Source organism: Geotrypetes seraphini, chromosome 8 (assembly GCF_902459505.1).
Source record: "Geotrypetes seraphini chromosome 8, aGeoSer1.1, whole genome shotgun sequence".
In the NCBI taxonomy this organism is placed as follows: Eukaryota; Metazoa; Chordata; class Amphibia; order Gymnophiona; family Dermophiidae; genus Geotrypetes; species Geotrypetes seraphini.
The window spans coordinates 124,259,242-124,285,552 of NC_047091.1; the positions used below are offsets into that span (position 1 = coordinate 124,259,242).

At 44.7% G+C, this 26,311-nt stretch overlaps 1 protein-coding gene across 1 annotated transcript in view; it reads left to right on the top strand.

Moving 5' to 3' along the window:
- Nucleotides 1-26,311, top strand: part of STK11 (serine/threonine kinase 11) — a 195,565-nt gene that overhangs the window by 100,557 nt on the left and 68,697 nt on the right. The window contains exon 7 of the mRNA XM_033956999.1: nucleotides 17,107-17,164. Within this exon, the coding sequence (XP_033812890.1) occupies nucleotides 17,107-17,164 (58 nt within the window). The remainder of the gene's footprint in view (nucleotides 1-17,106; nucleotides 17,165-26,311) is intronic.

The following is a 26,311-nucleotide window of genomic DNA, read 5'->3' on the forward strand; positions in this document are numbered from 1 at the left end:
CAAGCCCCTAGCATTGATTGTCAAGAGCCTAAGCTCATTTACTGCTCCCATTTACCCATTTCCAAGATTAGGCTGGAATTCCCCAAAACTCCACAGAGTCATGTCTACCACACATTACCTTAAATCAAATCAAAGCTGATCTTCCCAATCCATTTACCTCCCCAACCCTTCCCTGCCTTTCCCCCTCGCCCCCCATCCATCACATGCAACCCAAGGTCAACCCAAAACCTCTCAGGTCCACCCTGGCTAGAGGAGTGCCCCATGAACTCCCCATCCATCCAACCTATACATATAGCCCTTTATTGCCATTAACAAAGCCTTTAAACAACGGATCTATTAACCCCTTCTCCCAACCCAAGTGCAATATAGCAAGAAACATCTCAAAAGGCATATATATATATATATATATATATATTCAAGAGAATCCCCATAGAGAACCTTTTCCAGATAAGTCCCCCTCAACTGGAACTGTGATGCAAACGAGAACTACCCAATCTAGATTCTGTTCTCATCAGCCATTCCCCTAGTTCAGGTAGCCGATCCAGGGTTGGAGGGGATGCTTGGGGAGTGCCTCATCGGTTCCCCCCCCCTCTGTTTGGGCTACACACTACCAGCAGGGCCTAGAGGGGAGATGGCCTGATGACGAGCGTCCTGGAGTGCCTGTAGTTACAGGGGCTTCTTGGGTAAAATGTTTATTTTTTTTTCCAAATCTTTATTATTTTCAAAACTTACAGTAAGTGTAACCATAAATACCACATTTTATACATCAATAACACACACTTAATATTCCATTTATATCCATTACAGAATTAGTCCCCCTCCCTCCTGAACAATCACAGAAAATTTCTATAATGAACCCCAATATATCTAAATTTATTAATCTAACAGACCCCCAACCTCTCCCCATAGGGAAAAACATTAATTAATCATTACAGTATTTTGCTAATGGCTCCCAAATCTCCTGAAATTTCTTAAAATTCCCTTTCTGAATGGCTAATATTCTTTCCATTTTATACACATGACACAATGAATTCCACCAAAAACTATAATTGAGCCTCGTCCAATTCTTCCAATTGCTCGTAATTTGTTGTATGGCAACTCCTGTCATTATTAATAAAAGCTGGTTATTTTTAGATGATATTTGACTTTTAGCTCTCATTGACATGCCAAAAAGCACAGTATCATAGGATAATGCCACTGGATTTTCTAATAAGCAATTTATTTGGCCCCATATTGATTTCCAAAAAGCCAAAATAAATGGACTGTAGAACAATAAATGATCTAAAGTCACTGCTTCGAGATGACAATGGCAACATTTATTAGACTTAGAGCTGTCCAACTTTTGTAACCGAACAGGGGTCCATAATGCTCTATGTAACAGAAAAAAACAAGTTTGTCTCATAGATGCTGACATTGTACATCTCATCCTCCAAGTCCAGATTCGTGGCCATTGAGATGCAGGAATTTGGTGCTTAATCTCAATACTCCAAATATCCCTAAGACCAGTTTTTGGTTTCTTATTTATAAATCCAGCTAACAGTTTAAACCACTGTGCGGCCTGGTTCCCAGGAAGTCTACCTGAAAGCATAAGAATTCCAAACTATACTGGTTATTTAAATTTTTCCATTCAGGTAACCCTTCCTGAATGGCCTGCTTCAGTTGCAACCATCTATAACTTTGTGATTTATTAAGTCCAAATTTATGTCGCAACCGTGAAAAGTCAAGCAGTTTACCATTAGATATAACATCCTCTAAAGTACGTATTCCTGCTATCATCCAATGCTTCCAGATAACCTTGAATCCGCCAATTTGAATCTTGGAGTTTAGCCAAATAGTTTGATTTGTTGATTTGTGAATTGGAATAGATGTTAAATTATTGACATATCGTAACGTTTTCCATGTATCTACTAGTATTCTGTTGTCTTTATATAATCTAAGCATTTTGATACTGAGAAAGGCATAATTGCAGAGGAAACATGAGTCGCCATTCCAACCATAACCAATCTGGGGTATTTTCAATGAGCTCTGGGAGGACCCAATACATACCTTGGCGTAAAATATAGGCTTGATGATACCTATAAAAATTGGGAAAATTTACCCCTCTCTCTGTAATTGGTTTTTGTAAAGATACTAAAGCAACTCTAGGAGTTTTACCCAGCCAAATAAATTTTGTGAGAATACAATTTAACTTCTTATAGAAGGACCCCTTAAAGAAAACTGGTAACATACCCATTTGATAACAAACCACAGGCAATATCATCATTTTAATAGTTTGAACTCTCCCCCACCAAGAAAGATGTAAAGGATTCCATTGCTCACACATTTCTGTTACCTTCTGTAATAAAACTTTTTCATTCACTTGCATTGTTTCATACAATATGTTTTTTATCCAAATGCCTAAATATTTTATTCCATCTTCTTTCCATAGAAAATAGAATTTTTCAAATAATCCTTTTGTGCAATGGACATTAGTAGAAAGAACTTCTGATTTACTCCAATTTATTTTGTATCCTGAAAATTTTCCAAATTTTTCTATTACATCCAGTAAGCATGGAATGGTTATTTCAGGATTCCTCAAATGAAGTAGTATATCATCTGCATATGCAGAAACCTTATATTCCCGATCTGAATAAGGAATACCCTGTATCTCCTTTGTTTGCTGAATAGCTAATAGTAAGGGTTCTAATACAATATCAAAAAGCAAAGGAGACAAGGGACATCCCTGTCTAACTCCCCTCCGCAAGCTAAAACATTCAGAGAGATTATTATTAATATAAAGTCTAGCAGAAGGGGAACTATACAAGGATTGAATCATTTGTATAAATCCTGAACCTATTCCAACCAATCCATTGCTTGATACATGAAGGTCCATTCCACCCTAACAAAAGCTTTTTCTGCATCTAAGGATACAAAGAAGGCTGGATCTTTCATGGCTTTTGTTAAATTTAACATATGAAAAGCCAGTCTGGTGTTGTTGGAGGAATGTCTCTGAGCAACAAATCCTGTTTGGTGCATATCAATAATAAAAGGGAGAGCCTTAGCCAAGCACAAGGCCAATGTCTTAGCTAGAAGTTTACCATCTACATTAATTAAAGAAATAGGCTTGTAGTTTGAAACCAATGTGGGATCTTTATTTGGCTTCGGCAAAACTATAGCAACAGATTTAGCCATAGTACCTGTAATGCAACCATTATTCAGTTGGATCTGATATAAATTTAATAAATGACTTAAAAGGGCATTTTGAAATTTTTTATAAAACTCTACCGTGAAACCATCAACCACCTGGAGCGGATCCAGCTCTAAGGAACTTCAACGCTGATTGCAACTCTTTTAATGATATAGGCGCCTCTAAGCTTCTTTTTATATGATTAGTAATTTTTGGACCACTAATTAATTTTAAAAACTCTGAACCATCTTTTTCTTTATCTGAATAAAACTCGGAAGAATACAAAGCTTTATAAAAACTTAAGAATTGTTTTAAAATAGGTCCAAATTGAGAATGGGAGTCACCCTTTTCATCTTTTATTGCAATAATTTTTGTTTTTCTTTTCTTTGCTTTAAGATAATTTGCCAATAATCTTCCCGCCTTATTCGAGTTTCCATAATACATGGTCTGTTGAGAAAACAAATCTTTCCTTGCAAATTGTGAAGAAATCTCATTATATTTACATTTTAGTTTTAAAAGAGCCTGTAGAGTAGTTTGTTCCCATTTTTCAACCAGTTTTGACTCTAAAACCTTAATTTCCTTTTCCAAATTATAAAATTGTTTTTTAAGCTGTATATATAAAATACATCAACAAATATATAAAATACATCAACAAATACATTTATAGAATATTCTTTCCCCATTGTCCCCTTTTCACTTTATCTATATCCTTCCGTGCTTATCCACCCATTTTAAATAATTTCAACTCAACAATATCCCCAAATTTATAATTTATCATTTAACTTTCATCAAGGAAATTTGTGTAAATAATACATATTAGGTTCAATCTAACTTAAATAGAAAATAGATCCTAAATTCATATTCTATATATTCTTTTCCCTTTTTCTCCCTTTTTCCTTTTCTTTTCCCCCTTTTTCCCTTTTCTTTCTCATTTTCTTTCCCCCTTTCTTTAATCCTCTCTATTTAATGGCCAATTCATCTAAAGTAAATTCATCTTATTACTATGAATGAATTAAAAACCCATATGACCATTGTTGTTAATACTATATTCTCAATCAAACCTTAACCATTAACTAAAAATTAGTCTATGTATTGTATGGCATTCAATTCATAACATTGACCTTGAATCAATTCATATTTTCCTGTATACATTAAAAACCTTCTTAATATAATCCAATTTAATCTTCATAAACAACTTTAGAAACCTAAGAGAGAGATCCCTTTTCCAGTAAACAATTAATATTTCCTAAATATAGAAGATATGGGATGTTGTTTGTTTGTTTTTTTCCCTCTTTCTTCCTCTAACATCTTGTATTTGAGAATTTTATTAATCTTTTCCATAAACTACATGCTGTCAGTATTAAATTTCTTTGACTGAGTCATACTATCACTTCAATCCTGGACTTTCTTTTATGTTATGTTATGACCGTTCCAAAATGAAGAAACCTTGTCTCTCTTCTTTTACCAATTTCACTATTATAATGTCAATTATAATATTTATTAAGTTCAATATGTTGATGCATCTTAGAAGAGTGAGCACATGTAGTACACAGTGCATAGAAATCCCACAGATCTTTCCTATTATCCTGAAAACCAATTATTCTGTACCTCTTCCTTTGCTTCTTTATCATTAAGCATTATGTCTGATGCATTTAAAATAATCTCTTCCTACTAAAGTTGATACTTTCAGAACATGAATAACTTTTCATTAAGGAGCGGACTAGAGATTCTGCTGATTAGGTCTCTCTCTTTTTTTCCCTTTTTCTTTTTTTTTTCCTTCTCTTTCCTTCCTCTTTCCATATTCAGATTGTTAAATATAACTGATAATCATCCATTTTCTTTTTCCGTCCTATTGTTAGATGTTAGTCTTTTTCCTTCTTTAAAGTCCATCCTCTTTAAGTTAACTTGTACAAAATCTCCAAAAATATTGTAAAGTCTAGGTTGTTAACATAAAACCATTTAAATAGACCATGGCTCAGAATTTGACAAGAAGTCCTTTAACTTTTCCGGGTCTTCAAAATATAAGGACTTGTTTCCACTTGTCACCCTCATTTTTGCAGGATAGTACAAGCCATATGTGAGCCCCTTTTCTTTCATTTGAGGTCTTAACTGAAGGAATTGTTTTCATAGGTTCGCAGTGTTTTTTGCAAAATCCGGCAAGAACAGCAACTTTGATCCTTTATAATTTAAGTTTCTGTCAGCTTTAGCCAAATTTAAAATCTCCAAGGCCTGCTGGAATCGTAAGAGCTTGAAAATTAAAGGCTTGTGGCTTCACTTGGTTAGCTGACCATTTAGATCAGGGGTGTCCAACCTTTTGGCTTCCTTGGGCCGCATTGGCCGAAAAAAATGTTTCTGGGGCCGCACAAACGCTGCAGCAAGACAGAGGAGGGAGCTGGCAAGACAGTAAACACCTGGGGGCAGCAGAGAAGAACACTGCATCGCCCTTGACCGGGGCCGCACAAAATACTTCATTGGGCCGCAGGTTGGACACCCCTGGTTTAGATGGAATCCTGTGTGCTCATTCTATTTCTATGGGATGTTTTGAATTTAACTGCAGTAACTTTGGTAAAAGATTTTCCAAAAATTGGATAGCGTTTCCCCCTTCCAAATTTTCAGCTAATCCAATAATTTTCACATTCTTTCTCCTTCCTCTATTCTCGTAATCTTCAAGTTGTTTATTCATTTCTTTGATATCTTGACTGTCAGTTTTACATTGAATCGCGTTGATTTCCATCTTCTCCATTTTGTTTTCTAGTAGCGACACTCTGAATGGCAACCTCCATCTGCCTGTTTAAATTCAACACTTCTTCTTTACTTCTGAAATTCTATTTGCGTTGTCTTGAAAATTTGCTTAATGCTGCGTAATTCCGCCATTATTTCATTTTTATCTAGCACATCCACAGTTTCAGCAGGGAGAGGCACTTTCGACGATGTAACCTGATCGTGTTTAACACGCTTCGCCGTCCCTCCTGCCACGAAAGCTGTTTCTAATTTCGCTTGCCATGTAGCCGCCATATTAAATAACGTTTATTATAGCTACGGGAAAGAAAAAGCCGCGAAATACTTTTCAAAATTTTCTACGTGCTGCCTGGGTTAGAGGAGCGCCGCGGTTATTCCTCCATCTTGTGTGCTGCCAAGCCACGCCCCCCCCTTGGGTAAAATGTTTCAATGGAAAGAAGTGGGCCGCTTCTTCCAGCAACCTAATTGTACACAGTTTACCTTCTATATAAAATAGAAGTGCGAAAGGGTGCCACCACTGATATTTCATATTTTTTTCTCACAAATAGAACAGCAATGGTTTTGACTCCGCTCACCTCCGAAGGGTTAACGAAGCTAGATCTTGATATATTTCAATCTCAAAGGTGTCCCACTTTAGATTAGGCTGAGCTCTGGCAGCCTGCATCACCATCTCTTTGGTCTTGAAGTCGGAGAAGCAGGCAATTATATCCTGTGGCCGGTTACCATGCGGAGCTGCCAATGCCCAATGTGCTCGTTCAATACTAATTGAATCTGGTGGAACAGAGGATGTATCTGTGGATAATAACATGCTTGCCACCTGCTGCACCACCCTCTCACAGCTGGAGTACTCTGCTAGCTCCGGAACATCGGAAGGCTTCAGTGTTAAACTTTGTTTATCCCAGGACAAGCAGGCAGGTATTCTCACTAGTGGGTGATGTCATCCGACAGAGCCCCGATACGGACGTCTCACAAGAATGTCTTGCTTGAAGAAACTCAGAAGTTTCGAGATGCCTGCACCGCGCATGCGCCAGTGCCTTCCCGCCCGATGGACCGGGCGTGTCTCCTCAGTTCTTTTCTTTCCGCGGAGCTGAGAAGTTTTACTTCAATTCTGCGCTGACTGAATTCCCGTTTTATTGCCTTCTAATTCCGCGATTTTGGATTTCTTTTCCTCTTTTCGTGTGTTTTCTTTCTTTTATTTAAAAAAAAAATAAAAAAATTTTTCTTCCGGCGAGTTGGCCGGGTCGGCCACGTGGCTCAGGCCCAGCTCCTTCGATCTAGCGGCGGAGCTTTTTCGGCCTATGTCCCGGCCAATCACCAGTTTTAAAAAGTGTAGCGCGATTTCGCTGACGGACCTGCATCGACGCTGCCTGCAATGTCTTGGTCCAGAACATTTCCTGAAATCGTGCCGGCCTTGTTCTACTCTAACAGCGCGAGCCTTTAAGCGGCGCTGCCTGTTGTGGGAGTCGATGTTCAAAATGGAAGCTGCTAAAGAACCTTCGGCTTCGACTTCATCGGCCGCTTCGCCTGTCCATGCGAAACCAGCGACTGCTCCTGCGACTCCGGGCCTTTTGAAGCCGGCTTCGTTTACCCCGACTTCAGCCACGAGTTCGACGTCGGTGCCTGTCCCCGTCTCCTTGGCTCAGGTACCGCCTTCCACTATTCCACCTGTGGTCATTAAAGTGCTGAAAGCTGCCAAGCAGAAGCACTCGACCATGAAGGAGCGCGAAGACCGTGCTGGAGGACCCCCTTTCGGTGCGGATCCCTCCATATTGGCTTCGCTGCGGTCCCTGCTGGAAGCTCACTTTGTCGAGCTCATGCAGACTATGGGGCCCAGATTAATCGCCTCCATCCAGGGTGACCTCCCGGTCCCAGGGGGCGGACCGCCCCCCCCCTCCTCCTCATCGATCGATCTCATTGCTTGACGAGGAGGAGCGGCGAAGGGCGGCTGGTCTCTCGAGGCGGGCTTCCTTTAGCGATATGCCTCCTTTAGAGCCCATTACGCCTCCGCGCCATCACGGTGCCGTTCCCCTGACTGATGATCGAAGCCCTGGGCATAGTAAATCATAGGAAGAGTTCTTCCGCACTCCATACCAGGCCTGGGCTGCAACACGGGAGGCGGCCTCCATTCCGCCCCTTCGCTCTACCGCTTCCAGTCCCATACATTCACTGGAAGCTTCGGGGGACCATGCGAAGTATAGATGTTCTCGCTCTCCCTCCCGGCACCGGGAGGGGCATCGATCCAGACACTCCTCTCGGCACTCCTCGCGCCACTCGGAGGTTTCGCCACAGAAGAAGCTGCCACGTCTGGGGTACTCATCATCGGATTTATCTCCCCAGGAGGGGCCGGAGTACGAGGAGCCATCTACCTCTTATTCTCCTTGTCGCTCCCAAGTCTCCCTGGATCCTGAGGCTTCTACTTCCTCCAGCTCGTTTCGGAGGCCGGTACTGGCGGACCAGTTGTCTTTTTCTTTCTTCCTCCGGCAAATGGCGGATGACTTGGATGTGACTTTGGACACTGGGTCTCGGTATTCTAAGGAGTATCTCGACACCATGCACTTGCCTAATCCTCCTGCGGAGTCTCTTTGACTTCCTCTGCATAAATTACTGGATCAAACATTCATGCGATGTTTCGAGACGCCGTACTCCATCCCTGCGGTCCCGAGCAAATTGGATGCAAGATACCGCATTGTTCATTATAAGGGGTTTGAGGGCGCTCAACTCTCTCATCAATCCCTGCTGGTCGAGTCCTCTCTCAAGCGTTCTCATCCCTCCCAGGTCTATGCCTCTGTACCACCGGGACGAGAGGGGAGAACAATGGATAAGTTCGGTAGGAGAATCTACCAGAATTCTATGATGGCGTCTCGAGTGCTCAATTATAATTTCTTTTTTTCTTCATATTTGGAGTTCTTCTTGCCGGTGCTCCGCAAGTTTACTCCTTACATTGATGCTCAGGCTCGATTTGAGTTCGAGGAAGTGGTAGCCTCCCTGTCCCAGCTACGTCTTCAGCTGATGCAGTCCTCGTACGATGCCTTCGAGCTCTCGGCACGTGCTGCCGCCTGTTCCGTGGCCATGCGTCAATTAGCATGGCTTCAGACAATTGACATGGATCCGAACCTCCAAGACAGACTTGCCAAAGTGCCTTGTGCGGGCGCTGATTTATTCGACGAGTCTATCGAAACTGTTACCAAGAAACTTTTGGATCATGAAAAGTCTTTTCAATCTATCCTTCGGCCTAAGCCCAAGCCTCAGCAGTCTCGACCTTCTAGAACGCCTTTGATTTATCAGCGGCGCTACACCCCTCGTCAGACTCCTGCTGCGAGACAACCGGCGAAGAGACAGCCTCCCCAGAAAGCTCAGCAGAAACCTCAGCCGCCGGCTGCACCGAAGGCTACTCAGCCTTTTTGACTCTCTTCCAGGGAGCATAACCGACCTCACTCTGCATCCCCCTATTTTTCCCATCGGGGGTCGCCTCCATCATTTTTACCATCGATGGGAGGCTATTACCACCGACCTCTGGGTCCTTTCCATCGTAAGAGAAGGATACTCTCTTCATTTCCATCGGGTCCCCCCGGACCACCCTCCAAGAGAGTATCCTTCCAACTTAACGCAGACCGCCCTTCTCCTTCAGGAGGCTCGGGCTTTGCTTCGGCTTCGGGCCGTCGAGCCGGTCCCGGTGGACCAGCACAACCGGGGTTTTTACTCCCGGTACTTCCTCGTCCCGAAGAAGACGGGCGACCTACGACCCATCCTGGACCTTCAAGTCCTCAACAAGTTTTTAGTAAAGGAGAGGTTTCGCATGTTGACCCTTGCTTCTCTCTACCCCCTCCTCGAGCGGAACGACTGGTTATGCTCTCTGGATCTCAAGGAGGCCTACACTCACATTCCCATTCATCCGGCCTCCCGCCAATTCCTCAGATTTCGGGTGGGACATCTACATCTGCAGTATCGAGTGCTTCCTTTCAGCCTGTCCTCGTCTCCCAGAGTCTTCACGAAGTGTCTGGTGGTGGTGGCCGCTGCACTCCGGAACAGGGGTCTTCAGGTATTTCCCTACCTCGACGACTGGCTCATCAAGGCCCCCTCTGCTCCAAAGGTCATTTCGGCGACCTTGACCACGATCTGCTTCCTGCAGAGCTTGGGCTTCGAGATCAACTTCCCCAAATCCCATCTACAGCCTACCCAGTCCCTTCCCTTCATCGGGGCGGTACTGGACACCATTCAGCTTCGAGCATTCCTTCCTCCTCAGCACATGGATGCTCTTCTTCATCTCTGCCAGTCTGTATCTTCTCGCCAGTCCATCTCAGCGAGACACATGATGGTCCTCCTGGGCCACATGGCCTCTACAGTTCATGTGACACCCTTTGCCAGGCTCCATCTCAGAATTCCTCAGTGGACCCTAGCTTCTCAATGGACTCAAGTGTCAGACCCGTTGATTCGACACATCATAGTCACTCCTGCTCTTCGGCAGTCTCTACTTTGGTGGATGACCTCTTCGAATCTATCCAGAGGTTTGCTGTTTCACACTCCTCCTCATCAGAAGGTTCTCACAACCGATTCCTCGGCCTATGCCTGGGGGGGCTCATCTGGATGGGCTTCGCACTCAGGGATTCTGGACCAGTGCGGACCGCCTCCATCAGATCAATCTTCTGGAGCTCAGAGCAATTTTCTATGCTCTTCAAGCTTTTCAACATCTGCTTCACGACATGGTGATACTCATCCGCACGGACAACCAGGTCGCCATGTACTATTTCAACAAGCAGGGGGGCACGGGCTCGGCCTCCCTCTGCCAGGAAGCTCTCAGAGTCTGGGATTGGGCAGTTCGCCACAATGCCTTCCTCAAAGCTGTCTACATTCAGGGGAAGGACAATGTCTTGGCAGACAACTTGAGTCGACTCCTCCAGCCTCACGAATGGACTCTCCATTCCAACCCCCTTCATCAGATCTTTGCACAATGGGGGACGCCTCAGATAGACCTCTTTGCGGCTCCCCACAACTTCAAACTGCCTCAGTTTTGCTCCAGGATCTACACTCCTCATCGCCTCGAGGCAGATGCCTTTCTGCTGGATTGGAGGAATCGATTTCTGTATGCGTTTCCTCCATTTCCTCTCATTCAAAAGACTCTGGTCAAATTGAAATCTGACCAAGCCACCATGATTCTCATAGCTCCTCGGTGGCCCAGACTACCTTGGTTCTCCCTTCTGCTTCGACTCAGCAATAGGACACCAGTCCTTCTTCCAGTGTTTCCTTCTCTGCTTACTCAACATCAAGGATCACTGCTTCATCCCAACCTGCAGTCTCTCCACCTGACAGCTTGGTTCTTCTCAACGTAACTCCTCACCAGTTTTCTCAAGCAGTGAGGGATGTCTTAGAGGCTTCCAGGAAGCCTGCTACTTGACAATGCTACTCCCAAAAGTGGACTAGATTCTCTTCCTGGTGTATTTCCAATGCCAAGGAGCCTCAGCGAGCTTCCCTATCCTCTGTGTTGGACTATCTTCTACACCTGTCTCAGTCTGGTCTCAAGTCTACATCTATAAGAGTCCACCTGAGTGCTATTGCGGTTTTCCATCAACCTCTACAGGGGAAACCTCTTTCTGCTCATCCTGTGGTTTCCAGATTTATGAAAGGACTTTTCCATGTCAATCCTCCTATCAAACCTCCTCCCGTGGTTTGGGATCTCAATGTCGTCCTTTCTCAACTCATGAAGCCTCCGTTTGAACCTCTCAACAGGGCTCCACTTAAGTATCTCACCTGGAAAGTGGTTTTTCTGGTGGCCCTCACGTCTGCTCGCAGGGTCAGTGAGCTTCAGGCCTTGGTGGCGGATCCACCTTTCACAGTATTCCATCATGACAAGGTGGTCCTCCGCACTCATCCGAAATTCCTGCCTAAAGTGGTCTCTGAATTTCATCTCAACCAGTCCATTGTACTTCCAGTATTTTTTCCAAAGCCTCATTCTCATCACGGAGAATCGGCTCTTCACACTCTGGACTGTAAACGTGCTTTGGCTTTCTACCTGGATCGCACCAAGCCACACAGAACTGCTCCTCAACTTTTCGTCTCCTTTGATCCGAACAAGTTGGGACGACCTGTATCGAAGCGTACCATCTCCAACTGGATGGCGGCTTGTATCTCTTCCTGCTATGCCCAGGCTGGATTATCCCTTCCTTGTAGGGTCACAGCCCATAAGGTCAGAGCAATGGCAGCCTCTGTAGCCTTCCTCAGATCGACACCAATTGAGGAGATTTGTAAGGCTGCCACTTGGTCCTCGGTTCATACTTTCACCTCTCATTATTGTCTGGATACTTTCTCCAGACGGGATGGACAGTTTGGCCAAACAGTGTTACAAAATTTATTCTCTTAAGTTGCCAACACTCCCACCATCCCATTGAGGTTAGCTTGGAGGTCACCCACTAGTGAGAATACCTGCCTGCTTGTCCTGGGATAAAGCAATGTTACTTACCGTAACAGTTGTTATCCAGGGACAGCAGGCAGCTATTCTCACGTCCCACCCACCTCCCCTGGGTTGGCTTCTCAGGCTAGCTACCTGAACTGAGGAGACACGCCCGGTCCATCGGGCGGGAAGGCACTGGCGCATGCGCGGTGCGGGCATCTCGAAACTTCTGAGTTTCTTAAAGCAAGACATGCTTGTGAGACGTCCGTATCGGGGCTCTGTCGGATGACATCACCCACTAGTGAGAATAGCTGCCTGCTGTCCCTGGATAACAACTGTTACGGTAAGTAACATTGCTGTATGTATAAACTATGCATGTAAAGGGGCATTTCCAAAAGTTCTTACTTGGGGAAATGGACAGTTTTTGAAAATAACCCTGCTGATAAAAGTAATTTTGGATAGCTCTTTGAGGTATGCGTGGCTATTTGCCACTCTAGGCGACCACCTGATCTGCTGAATGATTAAGCCCTTAGTGCATGCATCTTCTTCTTTTTTTTTTTTTTAGTTATCAGTGTTGGTGTATCCCTGTGTCTTCGTTTTGGTTCAGTTCGAGGGTGTGATGTGTATCTCTTCCCATATATGTTGAAACAATTTGTTATTGATGACAACAACAGAGCTAATACTATCCAATATACAAGATATCAAATTACAAAACTAATCCAGCAAAGTAAGCATATACTGCAAGTCATCAAAATATTTCCTGTGTAGTAACAGAGAAAATCGAAGAATGTCAGAAACCCCCTCCCTCCCCCTGAACTTCCCCCAATCTCTTCTCATGTAGTAGGTCTCCTCTTTGTGTGAATATATTTGTGTTTTTCTCCTCTGTCCCTTGTCATGGTTTTGTTTTTATCCTTGTTGCTGCTCAGAATAACTTGGCAGAAGAGAGAGCTGGCACAAGGTGTGATGCTTCTAAGAAATGATGATTCAGAGCTCATGATTTAACTTTGTGGCCTCTGCCAGCTAAGTTTAGCACTGTGCTGTTTGGTATGCAGTGGCCACTGACAGAAGAAGGTTTTTCATTATTTTGGAACAGAATATTGAAGCCCTAACCCCTGAATGTTGTCTTGCTACTGTAAGTTTTCTCTTGAAACAAATTGTAAAATAACCTCAGGGCTGGATGTGTGACAGGATAAATCTGTAGAAACCAAGCACATTCCCCTCTTCTTATTTCCTGTGCATTTCCCATCCTGGATCTCTTCTGCTATAACACCACATAATTTCACACTAAGCTACAATTTAAGCTCTGCTTGCAAGAAGATGTTTGTTAAAAGATAGGTGAAGGTTTGGCAATGCATATTCCTCTGTGTTTACTCTTTCCCTGTCTCTGGCTGACTTAATAATTAGTGGTAGTTTTATGAGGGACATTCAATAATTTATATACCTGAGTATGAAAGAAAGTAGCAAGCATGTTGAAACAAGTCTGTACATGTTGTGACATGTCTCGAGGTTACTCATGCAAAGGTGCAACTCAGTGCGTGTCTAACATTCCAAGAGAGTCATTGTGCGAATCAAGTAAGAAACTGCTAGATTTGGAGCACCGTTCCTTGATAAAATTTCTCACAAAAGATGGGAAAAAGCCAAAGGACATCCGTGAAAGCATGACTACAGTTTATGGTGAGTCTGTCCCATCATCCTACAAAGTAAAATTATGGAGCAAACAGTTTAAGTGGGATAGAGAGGCTATTGAAGATGACCCTCACAGTGGATAGCTTGTGGAATCAACTTCCACAGAAATGTGCAAGAAAGTCAAGGATTTAATTTTGTCAGACAGATGAATTAAGGTTTCCCAAATAGCTAAAGAAATGGGCATCTCGCAAGTACAGTTTGGAAAATGAAAAGTTGGGCATATCCAAGGTTAGTGCAAGATGGGTTCCAAGAATTCTGACACCTTGTCAGAAGGCCATGAGGCTCCAGTGCTGTTAGGAGAACTTGGGAGATGCTCCGTGAAGACCAAGTGAATTTTTTTCATTGTTTAGTAACTGGAGATGAGATTTGGGTCTATCACAGAGATCCTGAGTCCAAAGTGGAAGTCAATGCAGTGGAAGCACAAGTCGTCTCCCATCCCCCAAAAGTTCAAGACAGAAAAATCTGCAGACAAAGTCATGGCAACTGTCTTCTGGGATGATGAAGGACTTTTGCTTCTGGAGTTCGTGCCACACAAAACAACCATAACCAGGGAGAGTTACACCAGGAGTCAATCAAGGAGAAAAGATGAGGAAAACTCATAGCAGGTGTGCTGCTTCTTTACGATAATGCGCCAGTGCACATGTCACGACAATCACAGGCTGCCATCTGAGAATGTGAGTTTCAGCAGCTGAACCATCCACCCTACAGTCCTGACCTGGCTCCCTCAGATTCCAAGTTTTGAAGAAATCTCTCCATGGACAGCGGTTTTCAAGTGACAAAGATGTTATGGAAGCTGTGATGTCCTGGTTTTTGAAGGTCAAACGGAATTCTTTTCAAAGAGGTTAAAGTCATTGCAGGAAAAGTGTATGGAGTTATCAGGGAACTATACTGAAAAATAAACCAACAATTTTTTGAAAACTATTTATTTCCTACTGAGGTAGATAAATTATTGAATACCCCTCGTACATATAACAAGAATTTTAAAAAGTATGTTTGTTTGTTTATTTTGTTTTCTATCCTATTCTCCCCAAAGAGCTAAGAACGGGTTACAGGTTAACATACATAATATGCATAATGTATATAACATGCAGTCAGATGGGTTACAATTTGTATATTATGTGAAACTGCATTGGAGTCTTAAAGGTTTAAGAATGTGAATATATACCTGCAGATTTCTCACATAACATTTTCTTTTTGTAAGATTGTGTGCTGTCTTTATATTTTGTGAGGCTCTTTCACATCTGCATTACCATCCAATTTTGAGGAATAGTTTGAACTAACTAGACTTTAATTGGACGTGTAACTGCTTTTCTCCTTATTAAATATAAAAATGAGTGCCTGTTGCGTTTTAATATTGCTACTGCTGGTGCATAGTAAACATTAAGGCAGAACAAGTAATGGTAAAAACTGGCTGGAGCATAGGACACGGTGAGTGGGAGTAAATGGACAATACTTGGACTGGAAGAGCGTCACAAGTGGGGTGCAGCAGGGCTCGGTGCTTGGACCCGTGCTCTTCCACATCTTTATAAACGATCTGGACGTAGGTACGACGAGTGATGTGATTAAATTAGCGGACGATACGAAGTTGTTCAGAGTAGTGAAAACGCAGGGCGATTGCGAAGATCTGCAATGTGACATAATCAGGCTCGAGGAATGGGCATTGACATAGCAGATGAGGTTCAACGTGGATAACTGTAAAGTGATGCATGTCGGTAACAAAAATCTCATGCACGAATACAGGATGTCCGGGGCGGTACTTGGAGAGACCTCCCAGGAAAAGGACTTGGGAGTTCTGATCGACAAGTTGATGAAGCTGTCTGCGCAATGTGCGGCAGCGGTGGTGAAAAGGGAAAACAGAATGCTAGGAATTATAAATAAGGGGATCATGAACAGATCGAAGAAGGTTATCATGCCGCTGTACCGGGCCATGGTGTGCCCTCACCTGGAGTACTGCATCCAGCACTGGTCACTGTACATGAAGAAGGACATGGTACTACTCAAAAGGGTCCAGAGAAGAGTGACTAAGATGGTTACGGGGCTGGAGGAGTTGCCGTACAGCGAAAGATTAGAGAAACTCTACCTTTTCTCAAACAGAGGAGATTGAGAGGGGACATGATTGAAACATTCAAGGTACTGAAGGGAATAGACTTGGTGGAAAAGGAGAGGTTGTTCACTCTCTCAAAGGTAGGGAGAACGAGAGGGCACTCTCTAAAATTGAAAGGGGGTAGATTCCGTACGAACGTGAGGAAGTTCTTCACCCAGAGAGTGGTAGAAAACTGGAATGCTCTTCCGGAGTCTGTCATAGGGGAAAACACCCTCCAGGGATTCAAGACCAAGCTCGACAAGTTCCTGCTGAACCGGAATATACACAGATAGGGCTAGTCTCATGGCGCTGGTCTTTGATCAGAGGGCCGCCTCGTGAGCGGACTGCTGGGCACAATGGACCACTGGTCTGACCCAGCAGCGGCAATTCTTATGTTCTTATATTTACAAAACTTTGTTCTTAGAGAGAGGAGAATTGTGTATCAGGATTTACCTCAAGGCATGAGAAGAAAAATCTGGGCATTGGGGAGGGGGTGTTGCATGAGGGCATGAGAGGGCTATGTGTGTGTATTGGGGTCTACTTCAGAGTACAAGAGGAGAGGTGTGGGTATTGGGGAGGGGGGTCATATGAGGGAATAAGAGGAAAGGTGTGGGTAGTAGAGGATGGGGGTTCATCCTCAAAATCAATTTCTAATATTTCAAACATGTCCACTCCTGCGTATAAGACAATAATTTATTCTGCATGCTGTATTTCCCTTATCTCTGCATATTGTTACTCGCTGACTGTCCAGCCCTCTTCAATGTAAACCGCCTAGAAGTCTCACGACTATGGCGGTATAGAAGAATAAAGTTGTTATTATTATTATCATAGAGCTGTTCACAACTTTTAGGGCCAGCCTCCATGGAAGAATGGATAGGTGAAAAAGGGTGGTAGGAAGGAAAGACATTTTACTGCCCTTTGTCAGTGTGTGCATCTGATTTAAGAACTAAGCAGTCAGCTTTGGCCTTTTAAAGGTGTCTTGTTCTAGAAGTGGATTGTGGTGCTAGGAGTTGCAGGCTATCTAAAGCCTTTTTCCTGCTTTTTTAGGAATGCTTGCATATGATCCAGCAAAGAGGTTTTCAATCCAGCAGATCAGGGAGCACAAGTAAGTGATTTCAGCTCTACTTCATTGCCAGTCTTACCTGTAAGATTATGTTGTTTTCTCATTATTTTATAGATATTTCCATCCTATTTGGTTTGGACTTTCTATCTTTAATCAAAGGTGGCAACTGTGAGCTTGAAACAGCTCCAGGATCAGCATTGCAGATTCACCCTTTATATCCAGCATGGGGTGCTTTGTATATTTAGCTCACCTGCAGACTGTCAGAGAGTGCCTCCCAGAGACAGATGCCCCCCAGGCTAGGTCCATGGAGCAGCAATTGAAGAGCACTTTTCCAAAACTCACTCAGTCTATCAGCAGCAGTTTTGAGAAAAATAGATAACAGCTTTTAGACTGAGTAAGTTTGCATAGAATATTAAACACAAAGTAATTAAAATACCATGGACTTACTGAGTTTTGGCATAGAAATAACCTTCAGTAAAGGAATTTTGCTTTGATGAAAAAAATTAATTGTATAACTTTAAAACTGACAAAAAGTAGATTGAGTGAGTTTTGGAAAAGTGCTCTTTAACTGTGCTATTTCCCAGACATCTTTTTCTCCATCTCTGTTCCTTAACCTCCCCCGCAGTTAGACCATTGGGGTTTCTCTCTTCTCTGTCATTCTGCCTCTTGCTGCATGCCAGTAACTGTCTGTCAAGCACAGACTGTGTTATTAGGACAGTTTGCTGCCCTGGGAAATGAGATTCTGGAGAGACTTGTGTCAGCCCAGTATGCAGGAAGGAAAGAGTAGGGGTTCTTCCTGCAGGCTTACATGTGACTGTGGGTGTTCTCACTTTCATGTTGTGAGCTGCTGGGTGTCTGAACTAGTTACCCCTCCTTCCTTGTCCTGATTTATAACTTTGCTCAAATTTTTTTATTGCTGGAGGAGAGTTTGTGTTGGCATTTTCTGATTTCAGGGGAATAAAAGGTGCAGTCCATTCTCATCTGTGGTAGTATAGTTCCTAAAAATGTTTGTGAATGCAAAATCGCGAACAACAAAGGGAAAATAGAGGTTAGGTTCCAGCAATACACATTGCGCCTCAAAACCATGAAAAGTGAACAGTGGATCCTATTGGAAAATAGGGTTAGGTTCCTGCATGGGGCAGCACTTGAAGTACCTGTAATTCACTCTCTGAACACTTGGGGTTGTATCTAGAAGCAAAGCCTGACAACAAGGTGAAAGCAAAATAGCTGGGGGGTTAAGTGCCAGTCCGTTAATGTGTGAATACAGCAGTGCAAATGGGAAATATTGGTTGCAACTGGTGCAACCGCAGATAGGCGAAATCATGCATTGTGAATACATGAATAATGAGAATGGACTGTATATTTTGCCCCTAGAGAGATTATATAGGCAGAGAACTGATATGGGTTTAGTAGAAAGAATTAATGAAATTGCCTTATGCAAGAAAACCCACAGCCAATTTGATGAACTGAACCCGGAATGCACAACCTGAGGACAGCTGGGTAGGTAAATGAATGATCTCTGTTGGTCCCAAACCTGTCGCCCCTGACTCCACCCCAATAATGATAATACTACCGTATTTTCTCGCATATAACGCACGCGTTATACATAGTTTTTACAAACCACGCATACCCTTGCACGTTGTACAAATTTTTTTTTACATAGTTCCCCCCCCCCCGACGTCTGATTCACCCCCCCGCAGGACCGCTCGCACCCCCACCCCGAAGGACCGCTCGCACGCACCCGCACTCTGAAGGACCGCTCGCACGCACTCCCACCCGCACCCCCAGCCTGAAGGACCGCTTGCACCCCCACAGCCTCCGGACCCCCCCCCCCATCATGTAGAAGCTCCTACCGGTGTCCTGCTGCTTCCTCTTGGCAGTCCCGGCCCTTCTGTGAGCCCTGCGCCTGCGCTGCTTCTTCCGGCGGTCCCGCCCTTTCTCTGACGTCAAGCCCTCTTGCCCCAGCCAACCGTGGCACCCCCGACACGATCGGGGCAAGAGGGAGCTCAAGCCTTCTTGCCCCCCCGACTCCCCAACTCCCCGACAATATCGGCCCAGGAGGGAGCCCAAGCCCTCCTGGCTCTTGCCACCCCCGCTCCGCTAGTTGTTCGGGCCAGGAGGGAGCCCAAACCCTCCTAGCCACGGCGACCCCCTACCCCCACCCCGCACTACATTACGGACAGGAGGGATCCCAGACCCTCCTGCCCTCAACGCAAACCCCCCTCCTCCCAAAGACCGCCCCCCCCAAGAACCTCCGACCGCCCCCCCAGCCGACCCGCGACCCCCCTGGCCGACCCCCACGACACCCCCACCCCCTTCCCTGTACCTTTGTGTAGTTGGCCGGTCAGACGGGAGCCAAACCCGCCTGTCTGGCAGGCAGCCAACGATGGAATGAGGCCGGATTGGCCCATCCGTCCCAAAGCTCCGCCTACTGGTGGGGCCTAAGGCGCCTAGGCCAATCAGAATAGGCCCGGGAGCCGTAGGTCCCTCCTGGGGGCGGGGCCTGAGGCACATGGGCCCAACCCGACCATGTGTCCAAGACCCCGCCCCCAGGAGGGACCTAAGGCTCCCGGGCCTATTCTGATTGGCCCAGGCGCCTTAGGACCCACCAGTAGGCGGAGCTTTGGGACGGATGGGCCAATCCGGCCTCATTCCGTCGTTGGCTGCCTGCCGACACGCGGGTTTGGCTCCCATCTGTCCGGCCAACTACACAAAGGTACGGGAAGGGGGGTGGGTGTGTCGTGGGGGTCGGCCAGGGGGGGTCGCAGGTCGGCTGGGGGGGCGGTCGTTGGGGGAGGGGGGTTTGTGTCGAGGGCAGGAGGGCCTGGGATCCCTCCTGCCCGTAATGTAGTGCGGGGTGGGGATAGGGGGTCGCCGTGGCTAGGAAGGTTTGGGCTCCCTCCTGGCCCAAACAACTAGCGGGGGGGGGTGTCGCCAGGGCCAGGAGGACTTGGGCTCCCTCCTGGCCCGAACAACTAGCGGGGGGGGGGGGGTGCCGGAGCCAGAGCCAGGAGGGCTTGGGCTCCCTCCTGGCCCGATATTGTCGGGGAGTTGGGGAGTCGGTGGGGCAAGAGGGCTTGGGCTCTCTTTTGCCCCGATCATGTCGGGGGGCAAGAGGGCTTGAGCTCCCTCTTGCCCCGATCGTGTCGGGGGTGCCACGGTTGGCTGGGGCAAGAGGGCTTGAGCTCCCTCTTGCCCCGATCGTGTCGGGGAGTCGGCGGGGCAAGAGGGCTTGACGTCAGAGAAAGGGCGGGACCGCCAAGAGGAAGCAGCAGGACACCGGTAGGAGCTTCTACATGATGGGGGGGGTCGGGAGGCTGTGGGGGTGCGAGCGGTCCTTAAAAGTGGGGGTGCATGTGCGTGCGAGCGGTCCTTTGGGGTGGGGATGCGAGCGGTCCTGCGGGGGGGGGGGTGAATCGGACGTCGTGGGGGGGCATCAGGGTTTCAGGGTGGGGACAGGACTTCAAGGGGGAGAGGAGAGTCGGGGCAGGCGAAAGGAGAGTCGGGGTGGCCAGAGGAGAGTCGGGGCGGGCGAAAGGAGAGTCGGGCAGCATGCGTGGTATACGGGTGTGCGCGGTATATAAAAATTTCTGTATATAAATTTGTGTTTTCCGCGCGCTATACCCGTGTGCACGTTTTACACGGGTGCGCGTTATCTACGTGAAAATACGGTAATTGTAATACAATTCATATATACACAATATAATCTTATTAATACCTAATGGTAACCACAAAATTAAAAAAAACAAAGCACATTGTATGCAGAGAAAATGTTAATTAACATTTATATCTGGGGGAGTTTCAAAGATATCAATATGCAATGTACCTCAGTAACAAATATAGAAAACCAGAAAAAAATAGTGCAAAATAGACAGCAGATATAAATTCTCAAAACTGACACATTTTGATCATTAAATTGAAAATAAAATCATTTTCCTACCTTTGTTGTCTGCTGCTTTCATGAGTCTCTGGCTGCACTTCCTTCTGACTGTGCATCCAATATTCCTTCCTTTCTTTCGTCCTTTCTTTTTTCTATCTTTCTTTTCTCTTTCTTCACTCAGGCCCAATAATTGTTCCTTTCTATTCCCTCCCTCGAAGCTGCGTCAAAGCCTGCCTGCCCCCAAGCCGACCCGCTGTTGATTCCTCCTACCCCCCCACCGCTTGCAGCCCACTACCTTAAATTTTGGTCCAGCTGGTGCTGCAAGTACAGGAAGGAAAGGGCTGGGCCATGTGCATGCAGCCGATTGCACGCTCCTGGCCCACAAGCCTTCACCCTGCCATAAATTCTAAGAGAAGGTCCAGGGCAGCCAAGGGTACCTGGCCCTTCCCTTCCAGTACTTGTGACTTGTGTAATTAAAGGTAGCCGGCGGTGAATGGGCGGGTAGGGGGGGTGACGGTCAGCCCGCATACCGCGCGTTGAGAAACCCTGGTCTACAGAACTCCTACATGATCCCTGTTTCTCCCAATGTCTGATTTTGTGCCTGGACAGCTCATGACTGAAAGCTAGAGGCTAAATTAAACTTCTTTTCAGTTTCAGCCAAAACTGTCCGAAAGCTTTAGGCCAAAACTGAAACTGCAATGGACACTTCATCACCTAGTTTATGCCAAACCCCCAAAATTCAAAAGTTTTATTGTGTGAAAATGGACCAGTAAGACTACTGTGGATTGTCAGAGCTTGCAGTTTATATCCCTCTGCTAAACCCATAGTATCCAAGCCAGAGTATAATAATTTAAATAATAAAACATATTTTACCTCCAAGGAAAATAGCCTCCACACAAATGGACTGCAGCTAATAAAAAACTGAAACCAAAAGCCACAGTGCTTTTACAGTGGCTGACTTTACGCCACTTTTGGAGCAGCAGTTGATGTCATAACTCTTAAAGAGACTAATTTTTAAGGAGCTTATCATCCCATCAAAAACGCAATCATTTTCTGCTGAAAACAGAGCATGGCTGAAAATTACCCTGCAGAAAAGGATTTTGTGCTGGTTTCAGTGCTGTAACTGAAAGCTAAGGTTCATCTCTACTGCCAGGATCCACTGTCAGTTAGGAAAAACCAATAATTCTGACTTCCACTCGTGCAACCAGTCCTGTATTGACAAGCCTTTCAAACAACAACTGACTTGATTTGACTAGGTCAACTTGGACTGACTGGGTTGATTTTGCTATCTCGGGCTCGTGACCTGGACTGTCTGTCTTGCTATAAGGCTAATTTCTAAGGAACTTGTTATTACAAATTTAAAGTCTTAAACCTGGATTCTCTATACTGTGTCGATATCAGCGGCCGCCTAAAAAGTGGCTGCCGTTCGCATGTCAATCACACGACTGCGCCGTATAAGAACTGCACCTCCAGGAAAGATAGGTGCTGGAAATTTAGGCCAGGTTTTTCAGGACTACATTTCCAGCACCGGTCTTTGTCATGAATCGTGCCTAAGTAGGTGCTTTAGGCCATCTAATGCCACTTCTGGCATTAGCTACACCCACAGTGGTATTAGGTGGCTTAAAGCGCCTACAGAGGCATGATTCGGCACTGATTTTTTTAGATGCCAGAAGGTGCTTTAACGTTTTTTTGCTATTTAAAATGGTGTTTCTTAACTTAGGCACTTGTAGGGCACATACTGGCGCCTAAGCGCCATTTGTAGAATTTCCTCCTTAAGTCCTGCTAAAATTTTGTATCAAAAGCATTTATTTGGAACATATAAACTATTGTGCAAGTTCATAACTACATTACTTGCAATTACATTACAAAAAATAAAGGAATACAAAGAGTAGCATCCTCACATCTTATAATCCTTGGTAGTCTAGTAGTAAAGTCAGGGCAGGAGCAATGCTCCAGTCATTGCAGCCATTTTGAGAGCAGAATTGGAATGGGCATGAGAAACTTGGCTCATTCCTGCCCCAGCTGCACTACCAAACCACCAGAGATTGTAATATAAGCTAAAGGGGAGCCAGTGGGTAAAGAGGAGACTCGGGGGGGGGGGGGGGGGGGGGAGAAACAAATGGGACTAGTCACATATTTTCAGCTTCTATTGAAAACACTGGTCATTTTAAGTCAAATCTAAAACATGAACAAAAATAGTAATTTTATGACCAAAACTGGGCAGAAAGATTTTGGTCTATTTTTGCATTATAATCAAAACTGAAAATGAAATTGTTTGCCTCTATGAAGGCTTTTAATGCTTATAAACTGGATTTAGGAAATGATGCGATAAAAAAGACAGGATTCTGCAGCAGTTCACGGTTTCCATGGAAACTCTTGCCTTTTCCCCAGATGTGTCTCTGAATTTGTATAGAAAGAATGGATTGCAGGAGTTGATAATAAGACCAGGAGCATCTGGGTCTGCAGGATCCTGAGGGTAGCAGAAGACTTGGGGTGTGTCCTTACCTCTGCTATGCATGAGATTGAAGGTGCAGTGCATGCAGTCCTATGGGTACAAATATCTCTCATGTATATTTATTATGTACATCCTGAAAGTCTTCAAGATAGGACTAGCCACTTCTACCCCTTCCAAAAGTACTAAGGCCCTTGGCGCTGGTTCCTGTGTTTTGGAATTAAATGTGGGAACACTTGAAACACTGATTTAGATAAGAAGAGATAAAGTTATGTGCCTGGCAGCAGCCAGACTGTGATAGATGATAGAAATAATAGAAAACCAGAGGGAGTTGTGCATTACAGTTGAATACTTCTGGCCTTTTTGGTGTGGGGTAGTAGGAGGAAGCAGCAGTGCCAGAGGTTTTGGATTTTAAACTGACAGTCCTACACTGTTTTGCTATGTGAAGCTTTCTCTAGTACTGTCATCTTAATAGGCTTTTGTGTCTGGAGGATAGTGTGTGGGTGGTTTATGTGTATGTGGTTCACAGGGCTCATTCCTTCTATATTTGATTTGCTGTGGGGGGAGAGGCTATGAATTAAAAATATGAATATGATGGAAAATAAGGAACATCTAGAAGGAACAGATCTACAGATACAGTGTTTCTCATAGACAAAGGATAGGTAAAATCCCTTTTAATACAACATATCCCTAGGACGTTACATTTACTTCCTTTTAAATTGCTGTGAGACCATCCTTTTGTAATCGGAGCTTCTTAAATTTTCAGACTTTCTGGCCCGGATGCTCTAAGCCAGTGGTCTTAAACTCACAGCCTGGGGGTCACATGCGGCCCACCAGGTACTATATTTTGAGGCCCTCAATATGTTTATCATAATAAGAAAAGTAAAATAAAACAGTTTCTTGATCATATGTCTCTTTAGCTACAAATTACAATATTATTATTAAGACTTAGCCAGAAGGAAAGATTTATAAACTATAAAGAGTTTTACCTCATGCAAAATTGTCATTTCTTTAATAAGACATTAACTATTTTTTCGGAGGCCCTCCAAGTACCTACAAATCCAAAATGTGGTCCTGCAAAGGGTTCGAGTTTGAGACCACTGCTCTAAGCTCATCGTGCCTTTAATAATCTATACTAAACTAGATCCTACTGGTTTAGCATTGAAGTATTTTACCTAATAATGCACATAATGACTCACCACGGTCTTTTCCTTGCATCAGAGGAGAAGCTTTCGCCCACAGACACATGCGACTGCACGTAGGCTCCGTCGGCTTTCAACAAGTTACTCTGAACTTAAAACGTGCCGTGAAGGTAAGGGGGAGGAAGGGAGATAGATTCGGGTAGGGAGGGAGGGGGGCCGCGTGCGATCGGAGACCACGTGCGTTCCCTCCCTTAACTGCGGGGACAAGGCCATTCACCCGCTCCACGGGGCGGTAGATGTCTTTGTCCCCGTAAACTAAATTAAACCTTAAGTTTATATACCGCATCTTCTCCATAATTATAGAGCTCGGCACAGTTTACAAGATCTTAATGTAAGGAAGGAACATCATAATGGGGTTGGAGGTTGAGTATAGGGGGAAGAAAGCATTACATTTTTGTGAATAGCCTAGTTTTCAGATGCTTTGGAATAGTTGGAAGGAGCCTAGATTCCGTAGTGGGGCAGTAAGGTTATTCCAAAGCTCAGTGATTCTGAAGAAGATAGATTTCCCAAATTTTCCCACATAGAGGATACCTTTTAGTGAGGGGAAGGATAGTTTAAGTTTATGGGTGGATCTGCTGGTATCAGGACTCAAGGAATTCCAAGATATGGAACTAGGGGAGGGAGGATGCTGTGTAGGATCTTAAAAGCTAGGTAAGCACATTTAAAATGGATCCTGGAAATTACTGGAAGCCAGTGAAGTGTGGACAGAAGTGGGGAAACATGATCAAATTTGCTTTTTGCGAAGATCAGCTTGGCCGCAGTATTCTGAATCCGCTGAAGTCTTTGAAGGCTTTTTTTGGTTAGACTTAAATAGATGGAGTTACAGTAGTCTAGTCTGGAGAGGATGATAGATTGTACGGCAAAATGTTGTTAGTGGAAGCAGGATCTCACTTTCCTCAGCATGTGGAGGCTAAAAAAGCATGACTTTACCAAGGAGTTAAGATGGTCATTGAAGGAAAGAGAAGGAGTCAATAATGATGCCTAGAACTTTGCTTGAGAACTCAAGCTGCACTGTGGCACCAGAAGGCAGTGAAATGAGGGTGGGAGCTGTTCTAATTTTGGGCCGAGCCAGAGTAGTTTCATTTTGGACTCGTTCAGTTTCATTTATACTGTGAGGGACCAGGATTGGAGTTTCGTTATGCATGCTTTTATGTTCTCAGAGAGGTTGGTGAGGTTCAAGTCTGTCTCAGCATATGTGTAGAGTGTTTCAAGGATGGATGGAAGAGTTTCAGGGAACACATATAGATGTTGAAGAAAATTGGGAGTAGAGGTGATCCCTGCGGGACTCCGCAAATCAGTTTCCAAGGAGAGGACGTGGTGCCATTTGCGTTAACAGTGTAGGAGCGGGATCGTAAGAATTTCGAGAACCACTCTAAAACTGTGCAGTCAATGCCTATCTCGGAAAGTTGATAAATTAGAATATCATGCTGGACAACATCAAAAGCTGCAGAAAGATCGAATTGTAGTAGGACAGCAAACTTATTACGAGAATGTGGTTGTTGCACTTTTGAAATTAATGAGGTCAGTAGGGATTCGGTGCTGAAGTTGGGTCTGAAGCCATATTGGTAAGGTAAGAGAATGGAGAATCTCTCTAGGTAAGATGAGAGTTGGGTAGATATGATGGCCTCTAGCATTTTGGTCAGGAGAGGGATATT